Source organism: Canis aureus, chromosome 3 (genome assembly GCF_053574225.1).
Source record: "Canis aureus isolate CA01 chromosome 3, VMU_Caureus_v.1.0, whole genome shotgun sequence".
Classification (NCBI taxonomy): Eukaryota; Metazoa; Chordata; class Mammalia; order Carnivora; family Canidae; genus Canis; species Canis aureus.
In genome coordinates, this window is record NC_135613.1 from 13828052 (window position 1) to 13854271 (window position 26220).

General features: G+C 42.5%; 1 protein-coding gene across 1 annotated transcript; it reads right to left on the reverse strand.

Moving 5' to 3' along the window:
* Positions 1-675: 675 nt before the first annotated feature.
* Positions 676-25609, reverse strand: DUXB (double homeobox B). Its single transcript, XM_077882873.1, is given in 8 exon segments — positions 676-715; positions 717-1261; positions 2283-2437; positions 2867-2972; positions 6036-6088; positions 22238-22351; positions 23071-23217; positions 25528-25609. Coding segments are annotated over 8 exon segments (1242 nt in total).
* Positions 25610-26220: the final 611 nt, after the last annotated feature.

The following is a 26220-nucleotide window of genomic DNA, read 5'->3' on the forward strand; positions in this document are numbered from 1 at the left end:
AGGGGAGAAAGGAGTGCTGATATGTCCCTTGTAGACCTATTCTCGTTTGGGTTTGGTTACAGTTCATAGAAGTTTCAGGTTGGTGGACATCATGATTAGAGAGGAGGTCACATGTGTCAGAAAAATGCTTTTGTTTGGAAGGATTCAGCGGACCTGTCTGCTGGTTAATGCCCATGGTGCTTCCAAAGGCTATATGCAGCTTAGAAACAATCCTTTACTCAGTGAAGTGAGTACAGAAGATGATAACCACTGCCCACGAAAAAGTTAAAACCTCCATTTGAGTTTCCAGTTGTTTTCTCCTTTCTCTTGGATTAGTTTTGTCCCAAACAGGATGACTTCATTATTCACTGTCCTTTAAGTTGCACTGATTCTGCATCAAAAGAAGAGAGGCCTGGACCAGGTTCTGAGAATGACTTCTTCCTTCTCCTGAACTGAGGCCCTGGTGAGCTTTGTAACATACAGAATACAGCCTGAAATTATCTTCACTGAAACGCAGTTGGGGTCATAGAGGGCCCTCTTTCTGTGGATTAGGACTCAGAAAAGGTACTGTTTCCTGAAAACCTGTGGATAATAGGAACTAACATAAAGGCTTGAGGTTTCTACACATCCCTGGTATAGTTGGCCAAGGGAACAGGATGATTCTCCAGTTGGCCGAGTACTGCAGCCATGTGTGTCTCAGTGTGTCCCTTCTCCAGGATCCCATTTTGCAATCAGCCTGGCACACATTATCCCACCGTTGCAGAATGTAAGATATGTCCACCTGCTCCAGGACCTGCAGCTGGTGTTTTTGGTCCTCAGGATGAGGCTGAGAATAGTCCTTCAACTGCAAGATTCCTATCCCACTCTGTTCTTTGTGATTCTGGCATTTTTCTTGGTTTGGGGACCAGAAAAGAGTCTGAGTATCTGAGAGGTCTCCTCCCAAAGTCGAGGGCATTGGCAGGTAATTCCTAAGGCTCAGAGTAGAGACAGAATTTTCTCTCTGTATAGCCTGTGTGGGCTGCACCATCATGACACTTGGTCTTTGGCTCAGACAAGGGACAGAGGATTCATGGGATGGGAGAGAAGCAGGTAGAAATGTTTGGTTCCTGCTGAAAGAATTGGAGGAAGAAAAATGATGAGACCTGCCCAGGAGAGTGGATTGATTAATTTGGTGCTGCTGAGCTGTCAGACCTGGTCTTCCATTTGGGCCATCTGCCAAGGAATTCATCGACTCACTTCTGCTCTGCCCTGGGTATAGGGATCTTTGGTTCTGAAACCACACCTATGTAAAGAAAAGAAGAGGAATCAGAAGTGATTGTATCTCTGTTTCTCATACTGTGTAAAGTGAAGTGGCTATTAATACAGGCTCCAATATCAGAATGGTTGTGTGTATGTGCATGTGCATATAAATTTCAAATGAAATAGAAATATTCCATGTATGTGAAATTAATTACTCTGGTTCATGTGTTTCGTATGTGTATGTATGTATATGTGTGTATTTATAAATGTCTATGTACTAATGTGTGTGAATACACATCCAAACAAATTGAGGTCATAACATAGCAATCAACTTCTGATGAATTGAGACTGGCTGAAAAGGCATGTGCTCTAGATTTCTCTCTTTGATTTCAACCTTGGATCAGCAAACAAGTTTTCTTGACTAGGTTGATATTTTCTTTTTGCCAACATGTGCCTAAGAACCCCTATCTTATATACGTCGTGTGTATAAATCTGATGAAGGATTAATGAGTATAAGTCTTTTGAGGGTTTCTGTGCTGATGAACCTATGAATGTGCTTAGTCACGAGCATTTGACATATACTAAACCACTGTCCCAATAACTTTAGAAGGTACCCAACGGGAATGACTTTGTTCTCCCAACTGGAGGGCATTTGATTAAGTATATAGATTTCTGAGGGTGTCACAAATTGGGGGAGAGGACGTGGGGGTATCTAGTTGGTAGAGACCAGGAGTGCTGAGAAATACCTACTAGGCACAGGACAGCCTCACAAGAAAGGAATTACCTGGACGAAAATGACAGCAGTGCCAGGCTGTAGAAAACCTGTCAGAGCGTTCTCAGAACAGGCATTAACTCTCACATTTCCCCCCAGTTTCGCTGCTGCTGATTCTAAATGTGTATACCACTGACAGCATTCTTCATTTTACACCAGCAATGCTAGATATTTACCATCCCATACCTTTACCCTTGATGATTGTGATAATCCAAGATAGGTCAAAGTTTTTCAGCAACTCTGGGAGAAATATCACTTATGGGTAGAACATACTTGGTGTCACAGAACTTACTTGAATTCTTGGTTCCTGAATGCCCATTTTTTTAGCCAGTTTTTTCCTGGTTGTAATATCAGGGAAGTGGTTCCTCTCGAAGGCCTGAACTAGGGTGTGCGATTGAGACCTTGTGATGGGTGTCCAGTCTTGTCTGGCTGCTTTTGGTAAGTATTCTAAAGGAGAACACAGGAACAGAAGGGGTCTTTTAGAACAGTTTTCATCTTTGAACTGGGAACTTGAACTTGGGGAGATTACACTCAGTCCACCTGAGTCCCTCAGGGTGACAGAAGAGGATGCCACCCTGCCCAGAGCCACAGGACCAAAAGGTCCAAAGCCTTGCTTGCTAAGAACCTGCCTATGCTAGCCAGCTGTGGGACCGTGCTTCTATTTCTGACACTAGGGTGCTCAGAACAAGCTGTAAGTGCCTCCCAAAGGCGATGGTTTTTTGTCAAGAATATGGGTGCGACATGCCGAGTCATTTCCACTTTCACAGGGACCCACTGAAGAAATGCGTTTGGACCAGTAGTTTCTTTTTAATTTTTTAAAAAATATTTTATTTATTTAAATGATTTAGGGCATCCCTGGACCAGTGGTTTTTTTACCTTGAGTCCAAGGCTGATACTGGTGTTGTCCTTGGGTTTTGTTTTTTCCAAAGGAGCATCCAAATTCCAATCGTCTCTGTTTCGCTCTATGGTTTTTAAACCAAATCTAAGCAGGAGAAGATGTGAAAGCCCTGTAACTCAATCGCTGTTGTTCCAAATATCAATGCAATAGATTTTGATCAACTGCCATTGGGATAATACCCATAAGGAAAAGGTGATGTATTATCCTAGGAGTTCTATTACTATTAGCATACAGTTCAGGACAGCATATCTTTTATGGTCGTCATCATGGTATCCCAAGAAAAATTGAAGAGACACTGTCAGTTCTATCAAAGGAGATCAATATTTTTCTTTCTCCTTTTCCCACTTCTCTCTCCTAACAGGATTTCAATGTGTGAATGCCTTTTCTTGCCACCCCCCCCCCCGCCCCTTATCTCTTTATAAGAAATACCAAGGGGCACCTGGGTGGCTCTGGTTGAGCATCTGCCTTTCACTTAGGTCATGATCCTGGGGTCCTGGGATCGAGTCCCACATTGGGCTCCCCATAGGGACCCTGCTTCTCCCTCTGCCTATGTCTCTGTTTCTCATGAATAAGGAAATAAACTCTTAATACCATCTTATTTTAACACGTGGTTTAGCATTTACTTCAAATTTGAGTTACTTTTACAAGTTGTAAACAATTACATATGCCAGCTCTCTAATGTCTTGAAATAGAAGCATTTTTAGCTTCTCCATTTACTAATTTTAAAATAGAATGAACATGTTGAATTTAAAAAATGAGTAATTAGGGCAGCCTGGGTGGCTCAGCGGTTTAGTTCTGCCTTTGGCCCAGAGCGTGATCCTGGGGTTCCGGGATTGAGTCCCACGTCAGGCTCCCTGTGTGGAGCCTGCTTCTCCCTCTGCCTGTGTCTCTGCCTCTCTGTCTCTCATGAATAAATAAGTAAAATCTTTAAAAAAATATGAGTAATTACAACTGTTTTCAGTTTGTGTTTTGCTTTGGTCAGACTTGGTGTGTGTTCATCACCCATCAGTTATTTGTGAGGGTGTTTCTTCTATATGAATGTCATTTAATGTTTGTATGAGAAAATTGTAGCTAAACATTGTCTCCAGTCTGCAAAAGAAGCACAATTATATTGCTTGGTCTTACTTACAGTCATTAAATAATTACTTTTACATTAAAAAATACCATTTTATAATGTATAATACACATAGAATTGATTGTGGAAAATAATTTCCTTTTTTCTGCTCCCCTTTTTTTAGAGTGCATGAGCAGGATGGGAGGGGCAGAAGGAGAGAATCTTTTTTTAAAGATTTATTTTAGAGAATGTGAATCTTTTAAGAAAGATTTATTTATTTTAGAGAATGTGAATCTTTTTTTAAAGCTTTATTTAGGGGCACCTGGGTGGCTTAGTGGTTGGGCACCTGCCTTTGGCTCAGGTCATGATCCTGGGGTACTGGGATCGAGTCCTGCATCTGGCTCCCCGCAGGGAGCCTGATTCTCTCTCTGCCTGTGTCTCTGCTTCTCTATGTGTGTCTCTCATGGATACATAAAATCTTTTTTTAAAAATATTTTTTTATTTTAGAGAGTGTACGAGAGGGGGTAGGGAGAGAATGAGAAGCAGACTTCCAGCTCAGTGTGGAACATGGGTTGCAGTCTCACAACCCTGAGATCATGACCTGAGCCGAAATCAAGAGTTGAACGCTTGACCAACTGAGCCATCCCGGGACCCCAAGAATTTCTTTAAATGGGGAGTAAATTAGCCACAATCAACAGTGGTACTCATCAATATTCCCTCATCCTATAATCAACAATAGGTAAGGCAACTCCTGGGGCCCTGTATACCTTGCTGTGAAACTCTTGTCACAAATATAACCCATTGAAGTATGTTTCCTCATTATTGGAGTCAGATTTGCCATGTACTTTCTAATTATTTGAATGTTTTATTTTGATAATTTGTGATAAGATTTAGGGTGTTAATGACAACCAATATTTAATGAACCACTCTTTTATCCAGGCATTGTGCTAAAAAGTTATCTGTGCTCTAAATTAATTAATCAAAATATTTTCAGGTAAGTCTTAAGCACATCATCAGATATTCCCACAGGATGCGCTTTTATTACTAGGAATTTGAGTAAACTCTTTACACCCAGATCAAATGCATGAAGAGTAAAGAAAAATTTCTCTCCAGCATTCTTCAGGCTAAGGGCCTTAGAGCCAGTGGCTTACTGGAGACTCTATATAGACACAAAAATCTGAACTCATTATTTTCTTCTAAAAGCACATTTTTACTGATCTTCGTTGTTTTAGATGCTGTTTCACCTGGTATAATTGTATTGTTTACAACTCTCACCCTGTTAACTGAAGAAATCCAACATGGTTTCATTTTCACACCAGTAGCTTTATTCAAATAATACAATATGGGATATTACTTTATATACTTCTGTGTGTAAATCACATTTCAGGTATTTAAAAAAAATTAGCCTGAAAATTGGGAACTTACATGAGTTCTTGCCTCACAGTTTCCTCATAATTACATATTAATCCTCATTCTGCTGCATATATCAACATATTTTTAAAAAGATTTTTATTTTTATTTTTATTTAACCTTTACACCCAACTTGGGACTTGATCTCATGACCCTGTAATCAAGCATTTCACACTCTACTGACTGAGCCAGTCAGGAGCTCCAGTATATATCCATATATTTTTTAAAAATTTTATTCATTTATTCATGAGAGAGAGAGGCAGAGGCAGAGGGAGAAGCAGGGTATTTGAGGAGAGCCTGATGCAGGGCTCAGTCCCAGGACCCTGGGTTCACCATCTGAGCTAAAGGCAGGTGCTCAACGACTGAGCCACCCAGGTGCCCTATATCAACACTTAATGATACCATATCATTAACATAGTGTTATAATTTCCTAAGTTACCTAAATCTCAAAAATTGATTTATCTCCTATTGGGAGATAGAGGAGTATATGCTCCTCCCATCAGTGAATATACCCAGCCAGTATTTCCACAATTGATAAAAGATACAAACACAGTTCTTGTTTTTAATATACAACAATAAAATCCTTTTGAGCAACATACCTAAGAATTGCTTGAAAGTCCTGAGCCCAGCCTTTCTCTTTACCTTGAATCTGACAGATAATGAAATAGAAACCTAATGCTTACCTGAATTTCAGACTCTGGAATGCCAATTTCCTTGGCCCATTGTTTTCTGGTAGCTTTATCAGGGTATGGGTTTTGTTTAAACCATTCTTGGAGGATATCCTTTTGACTGGTTGTAAACAATCCTGCCTTGCCAGGTTTCTGTTTCTTTTTGTAGTATGCCCGATGAAGAGAAAATGGGAAAAGGAGTATGAAGGTTATGTTTATGGATTAAAAATTCTCTGTAAACATGTCTTTTTTTTTCAGGCTGAAAGCCTGTAAGTTCAACAATGGTTCTATATTTTTACTTTAGGGGTACATCTAAAGTCATGCTAACTTGGAGACATGTAAGTAAAATATGAATGTATAATAGAAAAAATGACAATGTGATCTGAGTTACCGAAGGAAAAAGTTACTGAAAAATCCAGAAAATTACATACAAAGAAAATAGGAAGCAATAGGAGCTAGGAAAATTAATGGAAATAAACAAGTAAAACCTTAAAGAATTAAGATAAAATACACTGGTACTTTGAGATAAAATACATTATAATAAAACTAAATATATTAGGTATTCCATAATATATTTTTCTCCATTTACAGTGTCAGCTTTAGATCTTTTGCCAACCCACTTGTGGGACTTATGGCTGTTATCTTAAGTTTGAAATTCCAGTCTCCAACTTTAAAGAACCCATCAGTGCAAAAATCTCCTGCTCCAATAATTTGGCCCTCTAATCATGATTGTGAATTTTAACTTTTATAAACTCTGGAAAATAAAGTAGGTGGCATTATCAAAGAGAACAAAATGCAGATGAAAACTTACCACTTGCAGCGCTATTCAAATCCATCTTGGGAAGAGGTACTCACAAAGGTGAGTGGGCAACTCAGCAGCACTCTAAGACACCAGTCTTATCAACACCCAGGGTGATGCACTCATTTCTTAAATAGCCTTCTATTTAATTCCTTCATTAAATGTTTAACACTTTTAGAAAGAAACTTGAAGTAATCAGATGAAGAAGTACAGACTCTACTAGGCAATTTTGCATCTATCCTAATACCTTTAGACTTAGAATCTGTGCTCTCCACACACGCACACACACATACATTATAGATGTTTTGTTCTCCATGTTTTTGTAGTTTTGCTTTTTAATTATTTTGGCTTGATGATATTCTAATATTGTCTGGATATAGATCACTTTATATTTTTCCTGTTTTCTTCAATTCTTACTGAAACACATTTTTTAAAATAAATATTTTATTTATTTGAGAGAACATAAGCATGAGGGAGAGGGAGAAGCAGGCTCCCTGCTGAGCAAGGAGCCTGACAGAGGGACACCCAGGACACCAGGTCTCGTGACCTGAGCCAAAGACAAATGCTGAACCAACTGAACCACCCAGGCACCCCTGAAACACATTTCTTTCCATCATTGGTACTAAGGTTTACATGTTATCTTGACTAATCTATACTAGACTATACTAGTCTATACTCCGTAGTTATAAAAAAAATTCAAATTAAAAAAAAATATGAATCTAGGTTTTTGGGTGGTTGCTGCCCTGAAGGTATTTTGTAGATTGATTGAATTATATAATTAATTGGATTTAAGTAAAGGAGATTATCTTTGATAATCTGGGTGGGGCTGATATAATCATGGAAGTCTTAAGAACAAAGCTGGGTATTCATGGAGGAAAAGAAATCACAGCTGTGGACAGCAGCTTCATTGCCTGTGAGAGTTTCAGCCTGACCTTCAACAGGGTCTGCCCCAGAAATCTCATTCTTGACTATCCAGGTGCTACAACTGTATAAGCCAATTATTTATAACAAATGTCTTTATGTGCGTATATGTGTATATACATGTGCACACGTGTATGTATAAGTTCACTAGTTTCCTATGAGGTCGGAATGCTACTGAACCTATTTCTTTAGTTGAGATTAAACGATATAGATGTTAGCACTGGAGATATTTCTATAAGAACAGACTTATAGATACATATTTGTATATATTACACATAATTTAAATATATCTATAAATATAAATAAGTGTTTGGGTCACCTGACCAGAATCAAAACCATGTGAGGTGGTTGCTAAGGTCAAAGGAAATATGAAGTTGTCGTGGAAGAAAACTGTTAATAATACCAGGTACTACTTTATGACCATTTTCAGAAACAAGGACATGCTAGTTATGAAAATTTTGCTATGAATCTGTATACATATTAAAATATTTTTTGTTTTCTTCCCACAGCTATCCCCTAATAACCCAATATAAGGTGCATTAATTATAGTTAGCTTTATTATTATCTTAAGTAGGCTCCATGCCCAGCATGGGAGCCTGAAATCATGACCCTGAGATCAAGAGTCACATGCTCTACTGGCTGAGCTAGCAGGCATCCCAATAGTAGCTCATCTTATATATTTTTTATTTTATTTTTTTATTTTTGAGAGAAATAGAGAGCGTGAGCAGGGGGAGGGGCAGAGGGAGAGGGAGAATCTGAAGCAGACTCCACACTGAACTCAGAGCCCCACATGGCGCTCTATCCCAGGATCCTGAAATCATGACCTGAGCCGAGATCAACAGCCAGATGCCTAAACAACTGAGCCACCCTGGCACCCCGATAGTTCACTTTAGATCACTGTATTTAAGGAGTATCAAAGGAGAAGTATGCACATCATCCAAGGATGTTGCATCTTCTTTTGGGGAAGGGAGTTGTGTGTTTCTATTATAGGCAGGATACTCGGACCATATTAGGCAGAAATATCACATTGTTATTTTTTTTAATTTGGAAGTCATTTATGGTTTCAGGAGAGGTGTATGGCTTACAGCTCAACAAGGTGTAGACAGAAATGGTTAGTCTCAGTATGGCTAAGCTACAGAACTTATTCACTTATCACAGGTATTTCTGTGAAGATATTTTGTAGACGTGATTAAGTCCACAATCACTTGACTTTATTATCTATCTATCTATCTATCTATCTATCTATCTATCTATCTATCTATTTAAAGATTTTATTTATTCATTCATGAGAGATAAAGAGAGAGAGAGAGAAGCAGAGACACAGGCAGAGGGAGAAGCAGGTGGGGAGCCCAACGCAGGACTCGATCCCAGGACTCTGGGATCATGCCCTGGACTGAAGGCAGCGCTAAACCATTGAGCCACCAAGGGATCCCCTCACTTGACTTTAAAGGAGATTATCCTATATAATCTGATTGGACCTAAGTCAATTCTGAAAGGCCAGAAGGAAAGAGTGGAGTCTTCCTTGCAAAGACATTCTTCCTGTTAATTGATGCTTCGGCTCATGCTCAAGGGTTCAGCCCATATTAGGAGTTTTGGAATTGCCTAGTGAGTCTCTACAGTTACATAAGCCAATTCTCTGCAATTAATCACTAGGTATACGGATTCTATTTCATTGGTTGAATTGTTGAACTCTGCCTGACACAATCATCAAACTGCTTATTTGGAAATGATGACATTTAACAGGAAAGATGTGTACATGCGTATTTGTCATGAAGATAACCATGGATGGTGGAAAACTTTATTGAATCCTAGAAAGATGGCTACTCATGTTATGCCTCCATAAATTATTTTGGTAAAGCTATGTTAGCTGTGAAAACCTGGAAGGCAGAAAATGGGTGAAACACATAGATCAATGGAACAGAATAAAGAATCCAGAAGTGGACCCTCAACTTTATGGTCAACTAATATTCGATAAAGGAGGAAAGACTATCCACTGGAAGAAAGACAGCCTCTTCAATAAATGGTGCTGGGAAAATTGGACATCCACATGCAGAAGAATGAAACTAGACCACTCACTTGCACCATACACAAAGATAAACTCAAAATGGATGAAAGATCTAAATGTGAGACAAGATTCCATCAAATCCTAGAGAGGAACACAGGCAACACCCTTTTTGAACTCGGCCACAGTAACTTCTTGCAAGATACATCCACGAAGGCAAAAGAAACAAAAGCAAAAATGAACTATTGGGACTTCATCAAGATAAGAAGCTTTTGCACAGTGAAGGATACAGTCAACAAAACTCAAAGACAACCTACAGAACGGGAGAAGATATTTGCAAATGACGTATCAGATAAAGGGCTAGTTTCCAAGATCTATAAAGAACTTATTAAACTCAACACCAAAGAAACAAACAATCCAATCATGAAATGGGCAAAAGACATGAAGAGAAATCTCACAGAGGAAGACATAGACATGGCCAACAAGCACATGAGAAAATGCTCTGCATCACTTGCCATCAGGGAAATACAAATCAAAACCCCAATGAGATACCACCTCACACCAGTGAGAATGGGGCAAATTAACAAGGCAGGAAACCACAAATGTTGGAGAGGATGCGGAGAAAAGGGAACCCTCTTACACTGTTGGTGGGAATGTGAACTGGTGCAGCCACTCTGGAAAACTGTGTGGAGGTTCCTCAAAGAGTTAAAAATAGACCTGCCCTACGATCCAGCAATTGCGCTGCTGGGGATTTACCCCAAAGATTCAGATGCAATGAAACGCCGGGACACCTGCACCCCGATGTTTATAGCAGCAATGTCCACGATAGCCAAACTGTGGAAGGAGCCTCGGTGTCCATCGAAAGATGAATGGATAGAGAAGCTGTGGTCTATGTATACAATGGAATATTACTCAGCCATTAGAAACGACAAATACCCACCATTTGCTTCGACGTGGATAGAACTGGAGGGTATTTTTTTTTTTTTAAAGATTTTATTTATTTATTCATGATAGTCACAGAGAGAGAGAGAGAGAGGCAGAGACACAGGCAGAGGGAGAAGCAGGCTCCATGCACCGGGAGCCCGATGTGGGATTCAATCCCGGGTCTCCAGGATCGCGCCCTGGGCCAAAGGCAGGCGCCAAACCGCTGCGCCACCCAGGGATCCCCTAGAACTGGAGGGTATTATACTGAGTGAAATAAGTCAATTGGAGAAGGACAGACATTACATGTTACCATTCATTTGGGGAATATAAATAATAGTGAAAGGGAATAGAAGGGAAGGGAGAAGAAATGTGTGGGAAATATCAGAAAGGGAGACAGAACATAAAGACTCCTAACTCTGGGAAATGAACTAGGGGTGGTGGAAGGGGAGGAGGGCGGGGGGTGGGGGTGAATGGGTGATGAGCACTGAGGGGGGCACTTGACGGGATGAGCACTGGGTGTTATTCTGTATGTTGGCAAATTGAACACCATTAAAAAATAAATTTATTATTAAAAAAAAAAAGAGGAAATCCTCTTGTGCCCTGAATAATGGATCACAGAATATCTCTGTCATGATTCACATGCTCTTGGCCACTATTGCCTGGGAACATCTAGAAAGAAATGAGCTCAGGAATGTGTTAATAAAGGGATATTCTATTACTATTGGAAAAAAAAGGAAAGTGTTGTTTAACAGGAAGAATGGTGAGGAAATAGAACTTCAGGGTAAGGGGTACAGGTAGACTTTATACTCATTAAATGAAGAAATAACTTGGAGACACTTTCTGAGAAAAAAATTTATACATAGTTAAGAAATGCAAAACTCAAACCTGGGTTGTGATTTAAAACCTTTGGTCTACAGCAGTGATTACATTAAAACTTCTACCAGTAAATCATTCCTCTATTATTTAGGCATTCCTGTAAACTGCCACAAGAAAAAAAAGTGAAGTGTGTTTTTGCCATAGACAACTGATAAGCTCAAGATACTTAAGGTGAGATGAGAGAAAAATTAGGAGTAATGACTTGGAGGATGGGCTAATTGGTTCGTATTTGTGTTTTCCTTTTTTTTTTTTTTCCTCCTCTGCAGTCTCTAGGATCCCTACTAATGAGGCCAAGCAAGATAAGGGACATCCAAGAATCTGGTCTGGGGACTTCGGCCAGGAAGCAGAAATTGATAGGTGGGAAAGAGAGGGGAAAGCTTGTCCAGTTAAAGGTCTATCCCAAAACATCTCCCTAGCTGAATCTTGCTACTGCTTTGTTCCAATGGATGCAGTCTCTCTCCTCTTCTTTGTAGATGAGAGGATGTTTACTACATAGGCTCAGTCCTTATTCCAACTGGCTCATAGCTTTGGCTTTTGTTCTTTGATATCTTGATGGAGGAGTGATACTGGGATCTTCTAGTTACTTTCAGCGTGAATGGAGGTTTTAGGCTTGGAAAATCATATTGTGTGTGGTGGAAAAGGGTAAGAATACTTTGTGTACTTTAGGGAAGGAAGCTAATAATTTTGACCAAATAGATGAACAATGTATTTTGTAGGGGCCACATATTTCATGCCCACTCTCATGGCACTAGCCCAGTTAGGACATGTCTTCCAAGAGGATTGTATTTCACAAATTATTGATTTCAGCTTTTCCCTGTGATTTCTTTCAGCCAGTGAGATATGAGTGGGATTGATGAAGCAATCTGTACCATCCTTTTTTGGGGGGGAGGCATTGCTCTTTTCTCACTACCATGACCCTTCTCTGTCCTAGATGAGGATGATCCCATTAACCTGAATCCCAGACAGATGAGAAATAGACTTTTGTTGAGGTAAGCCACTAGTGTTTTGAAGTCATTTATTGCCAGGACATAATTGAGAATAAGGTGTGTATACAAATTTGGTTTTTGTATCTTAAGCTCTATGGTCAGAACTATCTTTATTGTTATTTTTTTTTAAGATTTTATTTATTTATTCATGAGACACAGAGAGAGAGGCAGAGACACAGGCAGAGGGAGAAGCAGGCTCGACATGGGACTTGATCCCCGGACTCCAGGATTACGCCCTGGGCTGAAGGTGGCACTAAACCTCTGAGATGCCCTATTATTTTAAAGCCCCAGGCTGCCCTATTATTTTAAAGATTTGAGAGAGAGCGTGAGAGAGAGCAAGAGAGAAAGCACAGTAGGAGGAGGGACAGAGAGAGAGAAAGAAGACTTCCCCACTGAGAGGGAGGCCTCACTGGGTACTCGATCCCAGGACCCCAGGATCATCACCTGAGCCAAAGACAGACGCTTAACTGACTGAGCCACCCAGGTGCCTAAGTCTTTATTTTTAAGCAATTATCTGAATATTCCAAGAAACCATTTGTTATGATTTTTATAGCCCAGTTTCTTTTAATTGCAGTAAATTTTTGTGAAATTTAGAACGGCATGAAACTTATTTTTTAAACAGAAAGTTCCAAGAGGCTTACTCTTGGATTTCACCTAAGAGGGTACTGGTAAGACAGGATCCATTCTGTTGAAGATCATGTGATGTTATTTACTCAGGTGGTCATGTGACATGCAGAAAATGAGGGAATCTCCTTGGACCTAAGACTCAGAATGTTGCCTACATGTGGAAGAAAGGAGGAAGTCCAAGTGTTTCCTTTATCCCGGAAAAGAGGTTTACTTGTACTTTAGGAAGAAAGGACACAAAGAAGTCAAATGAAGACATCCTTGGATTTAGTTATCCAGTTATCCTGATCAGTTTATTAAAATGTGGAGACAAATCTGCAGTCTCAGGGCCAATGTAATGGGGGAATTTGATTCACAGAGTAACTGAGATAGCATAGATTTGGGCCTTGTCTGAGAGGAGTGAGGTCCTCCCACTCTGGTAGCAGATGGGTCAAAGGGATGTCAAGACAAACTTTCTTGGTTTTGGGTTCAGTGGGTAGAGCGTATGACATACAAAGGCCATCTTTCCCAAGGCTGCACATGTGAACACAGAGGTGGTGCATTACACTTTTCTAGAACTACAGCCTCTTCCGGTGGAGGCAGTGGCCCTATGTTTTACGTGTCAATCAAGGCCCCTCAGAATCTGACCCATCTGCAGTCTCCTCACCCATGTTCACTAAGACACCCTTTCAGTACGATGAGAGACTCCCAGGCGTCCCACCAACACAGTGCATTTTTCCTACGACTGTTACTTTACTCAAGCAGCCTGACTGAGGTGAATTAATGACACACTTTCTGACACCCCAAAATTCTATTTCTTCTGTGCACACAGTCCTCATGTCATTGATATCCACAGGCATAGCATGCAGGTGTTGTTGCTTGGCCAGATTTGTTGTAGGAGCCTATTTCATTTGACTTCCCTAATGCTCATTTCACTACCTCATCTGCTCTCATTTCACGGCGGCGGTAGCCTGGAGGGTCTCAACCTTGAGTGGGGCTCCAGGTAAGAAGGAAGATCCACTTGTATGGTTACTGTGGTCATACAAATCTTGGGTGGATAGGGGGAATGGAATCTAACCCTGCTCCCCCAATAGGGCGACAAGCCCACATGGCCCAACCCCTAGAGAAGAGCTGGCCGAGGGAAGGCACCTTTCTTTTTTTTTTTTAATATTTTATTTATTTTTTCATGAGAGATACAGAGAGAGAGGCAGAGACACAGGCAGAGGGAGAAGCAGGCTCCATGCAGGGAACCTGACATGGGACTCAATCTCGGGTCTCCAGGATCACACCCCGGGCTGAAGGCGGCACTAAACCGCTGAGCCACCAGGGCTGCCCGGAGGGCACCTTTCCAGCCAGCATTTTCCTGATGGCCCCAACCCAGTCTTCAGTGGCTGAAGGGATTGTTCTGATCCTTTTGAGGGGCCACCATCACTGTTCCCCATCCTGCTGCTAGTTCCTGGTTGATCCTCCTAATCCTCCATGGTCTGGGAGTAGTTGCTCTTGCAGAAGGGCCTTATACAGGATTTCCACTGATGCTGGGTGATTTTGGGGTGAGTTCACGGAAACAGGCATTTTTCTCTGGATTGCGTGTTGCCATGTACAGAGATGACTCTGTGATTGGTATTTTAATAAATCTTATCTTTAGAAAGGGAAATTTAAGGAAGGCTGGTGCCATAATTGTGAAGGAGCGACAGTCATTTGCATTGGTCAGGAGAGAGAACAGTTGGTATTTTGTGGATTAGACAATGTTCCCATTTGTCGGTGTTCAGACAGGATAACAAAGTGATCTTGTTTGCGTCTTGATCCATCACAGTCGCAGAGTGGACATCTTTGATGTCCATAGTGTATAAAAACAATTATATTCTGCAGAAGAACATCAAGACATAACTGAAGGTACTGGGCCTGGTCCTGACCATCAGGAACAGCTTTACTATTTCTCATACATTTCATTGAGAAGTGGGAGCAGGAGGTGAGCTGGATCCATGTCTGGTGTCTGCTCTCAAATACGGGTCTGGAGTAAAGACAGAAGGAAAAGAAAAGCGTTGTCAGAAAATAAGGGAGCAACAGAGTCTGACTGGGGGAGGAGGGAAACCTGGGCTGGCAGCATCCAGGACCTGTTGCAGAAGGAAGAGCCAGGGTGCCCTAGGGCATTCCCCTGAGAACCACTTCCTTTCCATCCTCTCCTGATGTCTGACACCCCTCTACCTTCCCCTCTCTTCAACTCTCTTCCATCTATTGCTTCCTCCTCCCAGTCCCGGAAAATGCTTAAAGGACAGCTTAGGTCTGGGAAGTGCTGAGCTTCGTCACTGCCACATGCCGTCCTGGAGAGGGTGAGGGGGTAGAGGAGGCTGAGCAGTGACCCCCATTTGAACACCATGGCGTCTGTCCTGTAGTTCATCCAGCAATATTCCAAAGGGATAGTGGAACTGATACGAGACAGAAATTTCTATTATGGAAAGCATTTGTATAAAATATTCACGGCACTGAAAAAGTACTTCAATTCAGGAAAAAAAAATTGGCTTTTTACCCTGAAAATAAATGTTTAAGCCATCCATGACTTAACAAAATAAAATGGCACCCTGTATACTGGACCCAATAGGAGTGTGTGTTCGTGTGTATGTGTGCACACGTATTCCTTGTATAAATGTTGGGTGCCAAGTTGGCTGAGTCATTCTTGCCTGTGCACAGTGAGCCGACTCTCTTAGAGACAGATTTCCTAAGGAGTTTACATTGCATCTTCATAAAACAAGTGTTAGCCATTTTGGGGGGGGGTGGGGGTGGGGGTACATCTGAGGGTTTTTTTTCTCCTGCAGGAGGGCACACCTATTCCCCAGGTTTTATTCTCAAGCTCTTTACTTAAGAAGAATGACAAGGAGGGGCACCTGGGTGGCTCAGTGGTTGAGCATCTGCCTTTGGCTCAGGGCGTGATCCTGGGATCTGGGTTCAAGTCCCTCATTGGGCTCCCTGCATGGAGCCTGCTTCTCCCTCTGCCTGTGTCTCTGCCTCTCTCTCTCTGTGTCTTTCATGAATAAATAAATAAATAAATAAATAAAATCTTAAAAAAATTATTCTATCATTTAAATTGTAGTTCTTATTACATCATTTAAAGTTACCCTTTTATTTTAGATGCTTTCACATCATTCTGGTTTCCTAAGATATTCATGACACTTTTGACTCCTAGACTTCATAAAAATCAATGTATCACTGAATCCTGCTATTCTAAGATCTGAGGCCTCTTGCTGTCTGAGTGCTACAGGAAGTAATGTAAGTAAGTTTTAGTGTCAATCATATTTTATTTCTAGTATTCAAGCTAAGAAGTTCAAAATAAAAAGTGAAATTCCCAAGAATGTAAATTTTATTAAATGCAATGGAAATGGATATGTATGAAATGTATTTCTTCTCATTCAGTCCTGGGATCCTTTTCAGAACTCTTTCATGTGTGTATGATCATGAGGAGCCAGGGGCGTTTCTCCATGAATAAATTGGTGAAGCTATCATTGCTGGGATGCTAATGACATGCATGGGAGACAGTGTGAGACTCTGGGAACTTGACATAAGTAGCCAGAAATTTCATAATGTATTCGCATCTTAAGATTTCCGTTACACCAACGGAATCAGATTCCATCTTTTGTTTCAAGGCACCTTGGTTAATGCAATTATTTAATGGAAAAAATATTTTTTGATTTTTAGGACAAACCATGAAATCATGTTGAATAGCTTTCAATTTACTATAGAATGTATATTCATTTGTTATGTGCCTTTCCCTCCAAATTCCAATTCTAAGACATCCTTAAGTTGGATCCAAAATCATAATCAAAATTCATAAACTTAAGCCTACATCAAAAGGAATAAAAACTAAAGTTATGAAGAAAGACATAATTAGAAATAAGATAACAGATTGGTAGGGGATCCCTGGGTGGCTCAGTGGTTTGGTGCCTGCCTTTGGCCCAGGGCGCGATCCTGGAGTCCCGGGATCGAGTCCCACGTCAGGCTCCCGGCATGGAGCCTGCTTCTCCCTCCTCCTGTGTCTCTGCCTCTCTCTCTCTCTCTCTCTCTCTCTATGTCTATCATAAATAAATAAATAAATCTTTAAAAAAAAAACAAAAAAAAACCCCAAAGAGATTAGTGGACACAGGGCCTAGCACAGTGCGCTAACACACAGATCTTTGCTGGGAGGTGATTTTTCTGGACCTGTGTTGGGCTTGTCCTGGACACCATTAGGTCACTTGTGCACAGTTGATACTGAGGAACACAAGTGAATCCATGCTCAATGATGCATCCAGGAGTCAGGTCTCATCTTGGGTCATGTCAGGGCTTTAGAGCATCAAGCCCAGCCTATACAGGCAAACTGTTTAGGTGCAGGCTATCTCAGGAAGCCCCCAGGCAAAGACAGTTCTAGTTCTAGAGCATCACTTAGGATGAAAATACATCAACTGATGGAGACGCCATACACTTGCTTTAATTGGGGACAAATCTACCAATCTCCAAAGCTTTGATAATTCAGTATGATCAAAGAAAAACCAGATTTATGTGGTCAAGCAAAATGTCATGCTACAGTGAAAAACTCACAATGCTTCTTTGGCTGTGGAAGGAGGGTGCTTTCTCTGGACTCCTGTTTCCATCCAAATAACAACTGGGTAATTTGTTTTTAGAAACTAGCCGAGTAAGAGACATTTTGGGAATATTTTACATAGTGTCTATAATAGTCTCATTCATCTGTAGCCAGGGGTAGAAATGCGCACTACTGCAGGCTTTATGCCTATCTCCATAAGCCTGAGAAGCGGTCTGCATTTTGTTAACTTGAGCAGCAGATTACATTTACTCCTGAACCCCACCTCATTAAGATCACCGTTTTCAAAGACCTCAGGGTCATTGGGTAAATGACCTGCTGTTGCCCAGTTTGTTTGTAGATGGTCGTTTCTGCCTGTGACTTGCTACACCCTGTGTGCTGACAATACTGTGAGGGTTGGAGGGCAGCCACCTGCCCACAGCCTTATTTATGTGTCCTGGCAGTCCTGCAGTAGTGAGGGGAAAATGATCCTGGGAGAAGCAGGGCTTCTTTCGGTCCTGGTCCAACAAGGGCCAGTGCCTCTTGGGCCAGGTATCCTTGCTCTGTCCTGGTGGAAGACAAGAGTTCTAAACTGTCTGTGGACATTGGCTCCAGCTGTCACCATGTTGGCTAGGCCATGGCTGAGGATGGAGGTGGCAATCTGGGAGTCAGGGAGGGTTGACACTCCACTGAGGTCCTTTCCATTCCCAAGATAAGCCTTGTGATGTGAGGGAGAAGTGAAGGATAGTAGAACAGGGAAGACAATTAAGATTCCTAAAAAGTGTTTTCACCATCATTATTTGGTGTTGGGCTGGCCCTGGTAAAAGAACACTAGGCTGGAGTATCAGCCCAGGGAGGTTGCAGTGCCTTGTGGCCTCGGGTTAAATCCGAGTTCAGATTCCCTTTCAAGCATCCCAGTGACTCCACTTTACCCACATTCTCATTCATTGAAGTGTGAGCCCTGAAAGGCTGGTTTGGAGGGATGTTAGTCAAGATCAGCAGGGTCAGCGGGCAGCAGGAGGCCTGGAGTAGGGTGCCATACAAAGAAAACTGTGAGATTGGGATGCCTCTGAAGGGAAATCTCCTTCTCTGTGTTGGTCATCTTTGTGCAGAGCTGCATTTTGAGGCTGGAGGCAGAAGGTGTCTGAATCCCCCAGTAGGTCTCCTCAGAGCTGTTAATATACTTAAATACTAGGGGAATGCTGAAGGAAGTGAAGCTTGGCCTATACAAATGTCATGGGCTACTTTCTTCCGAAAATAACTTCGTTAGCTATATCTGTCTCTACAGGTAGAGTCAATTTGACTCTTAGTACATAGAAGTGGAGTTTGTGTTTCAAATCTCTCTAGGTGTGAGAGCCCTCATGATAAACTCTCATCATGGGACCTTAAGAAACAACCATCTCTGAAAGACTCTCCTCACACCGTCTAGGACAAAGAAACAAGGCAGTCACCAAATTTACTTCCAAATGAGACCCATGCATGAAGCACTGTCTTAGAAATAATAATCCTCTTGAACTTCAATTTGAGCAAAATTTGAGCAAATGTACAATTTTTTTAGCAGCAGTAGTGAAAACAATTGCAAGAAAGTCCCAAATTGCATCAGAAGAGAGAAAAAATATTCCTGTTTCTGGATTGAATATGAATGACAAAAAGTATAATTCATGTTTTGTGTAATGGACATTTATAAAAAAAAAACTATCCTAAACAGCATAATCCTATTAATTCACCATATTGTGCAATCACTTATATAAAAGCAGGAAAACAATGAGAAAGAAATCAAAATTATTCCAGAAGAAAGAATGTGTTTCTGATCATTTTGGCGGACTTGTTAACAAGAATGAGGATACTGTCATTACACTACCTACAAACAGAATAACACGGAAACGCCGAATTTCAAGAGTCACTTTGAAAACACCTACAGTTCCAAAGCGTTACCTAAGAGTTACAGTCCCATCAAGTTCCCACACGGAGCCGTGAGTGGTCTGTGTAAAAGCTCCGCAGGTCACCAATGGCCACAAGGGAGGCAGACACCTTGCCACACTCTGAACTTGGTGAGAGGCTCAGACTCTAATGCTGGTGATACCAGACGGTGACACGTATTAGTGACTGTGCCCTGCTTAGACCAGGGCAGCTGGGGAGGAATCACTCACTGGGATGTATGTTCTTGTTTCAGAGAAGCCCCCAAGTGTTTCTTATTCTAATACTGCCTAAGGTACGCACTCACAAGTTTGTTTCAATGGGAGGCTCTAAAATCCTGTGTCCACAAAGTATCCCCTTGGGGCCTAACTGGGATCCCACCTGGTAGTGACTTTGGCATTTCCATCCCTCTCCCAGGGAACCTCTGAGGCTCTACCTGTGGCAGTTCTTGCTGTCGAGGACTCAGAAGTTTTCTCCTGAGCTCCTCTCTCCTACCACGTCCCCACTGATGGCCCAATCTGTCCTCAGGAGGTGCGTCATGTGCTTGCAGCCTGCACACCCCGACCCCCGCCGATGCTCGTCACGATCACAGTGTCCACCCTTCTGAGTGCACCATGCTGAACATTGTCCTCCGGGAAAGGTCCTCGTACTGCCAACCGCTTGGAGCCGCCCGCAAGGCAAACACAGTTTACACACGGGCAGTTTTTCAGGATGGGAAATGAATGGGAATAGGCGGGATAGAGGTCCCAGATTCAACGCCAAGGGCGTCATTAGCTTCGTTCCCCTACGTGCCAAGAGATTGGCAGGAATTCCTCTCAGGGACTAGTGATGGGGACAGGAAGTGAAGGGCACAGAACAGAGCAGAGGGTCAGGGTCCCCAAAATGTGTCTGTTAGAGTCATATTCCTGCTGGGGGCTGGCCTGGCTGGAGAGTGCTGGGTTTGTCCCGGGAGCTCGGTGGGGGCCCACCTGGGGCAACTTTCAGAGTTAAGATTGTCTTAAGGATCATCCCAGTTAGTTTAGCTTGTAGCTGGTAAGAAGCTCGTGGCCTTAGGGTTAAATATGAATTCAGTGTTTCTCTTACACACTCTGATGATTCCATTTCTTCTACGCCAAACCTAACTGAAGTGTGTTCACTTTGAAAGCCTAGTTCTGGCAGGTGTCAGTCAGGTTTGTGGTGGCAGAGAACACTGACTCTTAAGTGTGCGAAACGGGTTGCCTCTGGAGGAAAGCTCCGTCTCTGAGCTGCTAATCCAGGGCACCTGAGTGGCTCAGGGGTTGAGCGTCTGCCTTTAGCTCAGGTCGTGATCTCAGGGTCCTGGGTTGGAGCCTCACATTAGGCTCTCTGCAGGGAGTCTGCTTCCCCCTCTGCCTGTGTGTCTCTCATGGATAAATAAATCTTAAAAAGAAAAAAACCCCACAAAACTCTGAGCTGCTAATGCGTGCCAAAGCTCCACTCTGAGGATGGATAAAGGTGGCAGGATTCACAGGGGCAGGTCTCTTTGGAGCCATTTTTACAGCTACACATGATGAACAGCGAAGAAAGGGATGCTTGGCCAGACAAAATGTTTCACAACCTTACCTTTTCTTAAAAATTGATTTTGTGGAACATACCAGTGTTATAACCAGAGTAACTCAGCTCTTGTTACAATAGAAATAAAGTTTGCATTCCCAATCTTTTGAGCCCACTCATGTAAAATTCCCTCTTAGTGTTCATGTCATGGGTCCTTGTTAATTAGAGCCAACCAAAAGACTGTCCTTTCTTACATACCAGCAATGAAAGCAGAAGAGGAAAAAAAAGTATCATTTTAAGAAAAAAATAAAGGTCTGTGCTTCTGATTATTTTAGTGGACTCCTAATAGCCACAAAATATCACCTACAAATAGAACAACATGGAAACACTGAAAACACCTACGGTTCTAGAGGTTCTAGAGTGTTACCGTTACAGTCCCATCAAGTTCCCACACGGAGCCGAGAGTGGTCTGTGTAAAAGCTCCGCAGGTCACCAATGGCCACAAGGGAGGCAGACACCTTGCCACACTCTGAACTTGGTGAGAGGCTCAGACTCAAATGCCGGTGATATCAGACAGTGACATGAATTATTATTTTTTTATTCATTTATTCCTGTCAGAGAGAGAGAGACAGAGAGAGGCAGAGACACAGAGGGAGAAGCAGGCTCCATGCTCCCGGGTCTCCAGGATCAGGCCCTGGGCTGAAGGCAGCGCTAAACCGCTGAGCCACCCGGGCTGCCCCGATGACACAAATTAGATGTGAGTGCTCAGGGCATGGGTGCATTCTCTGGGTTTCAGCTGTTACAGTAACAGAGAAGCCCAATTTATTTCCAATGTTACTTAATAGACCCTCTCCCATTTGTTCCCATAGCTATGTCCAAAGTGTTTTTGCTGCTTCCAGAAAGAGCCCCTGGTTCTAACGAGGACTACATTTGCTAGTTACGCAATTGTTTCTTACCCACTCACAGTGAGCCTGGATTGACCAACCCCCTCTTCCCTTGGTCTTTCTCAGCTCCAGGGACTATTCCTGTGATCTGCATTCAAGGCTGATTGCCTTCCCCTCCTGCACCTGCTGCTGTTGGGCTCTGCCCCTGGAAGAGCGTGCTCCTATGCTTCCAGCCTGTGCACACCTGGCCCAAGCACATGTGCATTCGCAAGGTCTGGGGAAGCTCCTCCTCGGTAAATAACCTCCGCCCGAGGGTCCTCGTACTGCATTTTGGTGCAGTCTGCCAGCCGAAAAAAAGCTGAAACAGAGGCCAAACAGCTTTTCAGAGAATGGAAAACGAATGGGATTTCGGAATGGATGTCCCAGAGTCAATGCCAATGACTTAGAGGGTGATCATAAACATGGCAAATTATCTGACCGTGTGCTGAGAGCTTTCTGCAAATTCATCTCAATTAACCCGTGCACCTCTGTCAGAGGTGAGGAATTCGAGGGAGCAGGTTTAGGAGACATGCCCAAAGAAGCCGGCTGGGAAGGGGCAGAGGTAAGCCTCATCCCTGTCCTTCAGAGCACAAACTGACAACCACCTCTGAACGTTTCATAACTTGGAGCTTGTTTGAACCTCTGTTTCCTCATCTCCGCATGTGACCCCTGCACTGGGGGGAGTCATGGGTGGGTTTTGGGAGGATGAAGTCAAGAACTATGAGTTCCTATGAAGGTCTACGCTTTGTTGAATTCTGCGCCTCACAAATACTAGGCATGGCTCCTAGGGAATAGCTGGTTATTGAGAGCTACCAAGTCCCTCCTTGCGAGGGACCATCCAAACCAGGGAAACACCTGAGCCTTGAGGTCCACTGGCTTTTCTTCCCAGGAACCACCTGAGTTCCTTCCTGCTCAATGCTCACCATGGGAGGCAGTGGCCACCCTGCCATGTTTCTGCCTCTTTCCCCACAACCTTGAACTTTTCCTGACCTCTCCATGAACTGCATTCATGTGGGGTCTTTGGCCTGAAACCCACACCTGAGAGAGGAGCTGTTTCAAGGGCAAAGCCGGTGTTCTTCAGGAAACATTCAGCCACTGGGAGCAGTGGGGTCCAGGAAGGCTCCAAGGAGGCATTGCAGGTATGTGGATCCAGCACTAGGTCCAGCACTAGGAGGCCCAGAATGGCTGTTTGTCAGACAGAAGGACAACGGTCAGTGGCTGTGTAGGAGGGGCTCGGGCCTGTGCATGTCTGGACCAGGGCATAGACAACCTCATGGGTCACTGGAGCATGGATTTGAATTTCAGTGTGATTAGAGGCATTGGTGGGCTTAAGGTTTTAAAGTATTTCCATTGACTGTGCAGTTGTAAAGGCGAGACAGTTTAGGAAAGGAGAGGTGAAGGTTGACTGCCGCCCTCTGAGGTCCTGTCCAGCCCCAAATCCAGGCTTCTGATGGGGCAGCATGGTACAGGACACAGAACAGGGAAGGGAGTTGGGGTCCTAGAAAGCCTTTGTCACCTTCATAATTTTGTCTGGGACAGGCCCTGGGTGAAGAGTGGCTGGGTTTGGTTTCATAGGAACCTGGGTCACCTTTCAGAGTCAAGGTTAAATCTGCCTCCCAGTCAACACCCCAAGGAGTTCAGGTTGAGCAGAGCAGAGGCAGGTGGCCTCAGAGTTAAATCTGATTCACATTCACATCAGGCACAAAATAATCCACAATCCTCAATGTTGTAATTGTATCAGGTCTCCCACTGAGATGTTGCGTAATCACTTTATATCATGGCAATAAAACCAGAAGAGCAACATCAAAATTATTTTAAAAGAAAGGCAAAATGAAATACTGGCTTCCTGGATTATTTTAGAAGACTTGCTAAAAACAACAAAAAGCTGTAATTATGCTGCTTGCAAATAAGATAAAATGAAGCAATTAACTTAGTGTCACATTGAAATAATCCACAACTATAGAACATTGTCAATGAAGTATAATCCCAAGTGGTTTTCATTGTAGACACTGCAAAATCACTTAATAGCAATAACACTAAAATAGTATTAGAAAATTATTTTAGTGGGGATCCCTGGGTGGCTCAGCGGTTTGGCGCCTGCCTTTGGCCCGGGGCGCGATCATCCTGGGTTCCCGGGATTGGGTCCCGCGTCGGGCTCCCGGCATGGAGCCTGCTTCTCCCTCTGCCTGTGTCTCTGCCTCTCTCTCTCTCTCTCTCTCTCTCATGAATGAATAAATAAAATCCTTTTTTTAAAAAAAGAAAGAAAATTATTTTAGTGAAGAGAAAACATCTTGCTGTGGTTCTGGTTCTATAGGATCAATGGAAGGTAGGGGTCAGCTCAGTGGTGACTCACTTGTGTTGTCAGGGGTGTGGACAGACTTTGATACAGAGACATTTCCTGCGGGTGATGGAGGCTGGGGAGGAAGTGTGGGGCCAGTGAAGCCCCTTGGCGGAGAAGATTCTTAGGCAATTTCTTCTGAATTTCTGGAATGGGGGAAGACCAGAGAGTCCTTTGTCCCCTGAGCAATCCCCCTGAGTTTTTCTAAAACATCTGAAGGCTGGAAAGGGGTAAGGGGGAGGACCAGAGTCTAGGTCAATGGAATTCTGATCCTATGATTTGTTGAATCAAAGAGAGTTCCAAGCTGCTATGTGTGTCAGGAGCACCAGGATACCCTCGCTGTCTTGAGATTTTTTTTTTTCCTGTCTTGAGATCTTAAGAAAGATCTGTTATGTCAGGATGGAGCTTACCTTCCAGAGGGATCTTTCCCCTGGGCTCCTGATCCTTGGAGAGACCCTGGATCCTCAACCAACCACAGCCTAGTACTGTTCTTTCCTTGGGGATCTGGAAACATCCAGAGGATGGTCTGGTGGTCTCTGCCCTCTCCAAAACATCCTGTTTGCAACATCAGGAGCATAAGGATATTTTTTCAAAACCTTACAGTCTTCCTTAGTTTTTGTCTCAGATATGCACTTTCTTTCTTAAGCTATGGAGGTGTCTCTCAGCCAACAGAGCTCCTAACTCATTGTCATGAGCTCTTCTTTCACTAGGACTCAATAATAACACACAATTCTTTAGAATTTTTCTGAAGGAATTTTGGCTTGTATTTTGTAGGTGTTCAGCTCTTTGCATTAATGGCTCGTCTTGTCATCTGCTTTTGAAGGATTCTCTTCATTGTAGGGTACATTCTGTAGGGTACATTCTCTCTAAATCAGGTATTTGGTGAAAATGATTTTTATGCTGATACACTTAAGGAGGATGTGAAGTTTCCATTGGAGCTGTGATGTCTCCCTTTCTACCTTGCTTTTTATTTTCCTGATTGCAGTGACACTTTCCTAGTTTAGAGACATTTCAGAAGATCTTTCAAGGTGCTGATTATTTCACATTCTTCAGTTAGTATGCAGCTGGTTTCTTTCTTCTTCAGGAGTTTTTAAATGAGTGTTTAAACTCACTTAAATCATTGTCTTACCTCACATCCATCTTCCACGTGGTCTCACCTTCTGGTGAACCTGTTTCACCAGAAGGTTCCAGGCTCCTGACATCCATGTCTTCTCCAGGAGCAGCAGCCCCGTCCTTCATCTTCTGTAATGTTTGCATAGAAGCTTGATCTGATTTTTTATTTAATTTTTATTTTTTTAAGATTTTATTTATTTATCCACGAGAGACACACACACAGAGAGGCAGGTTCCATGCAGGGAGCCTGACATGGGATTCAATCCTGGATCTCCAGGATCATGCCCTGGGCCAAAGGTGGCGCCGCTAAACCGCCGAGCCACCCGGGCTGCCCATGATCTGATTTTTTAAAAAAGAATTTTGTAATATTCTCTTATTTTGTGTAACAAATGTCTCCACTCTCTTGTTCATTCACTTAACATCTGTTGAAAACAGTGTCAGGCTTCCTTGAAGATGAGATTTTTTTCTCCAGAGCACTCTGAGAGCTCCCTGAATTTTTCCTTCATTTTCCTGATGGATTTTGCAGACGTTAACAGAGGCAGTGACTTGATTTTGCTACTCTGCTGTAGCTTGTAGAGACTGAGTTTTTCTGGTATGTTGGCCATTAGCTTGACTTGTTTTATATCTTGACATTTGTACTCTTTTGGAATGTGTACTTCACACCCAAGTAGAAAGTCAGATGTTTCTAGGTCTTTTTTTTTTTTTTTTTAAGATTTTATTTATGTATTTGACAGTGA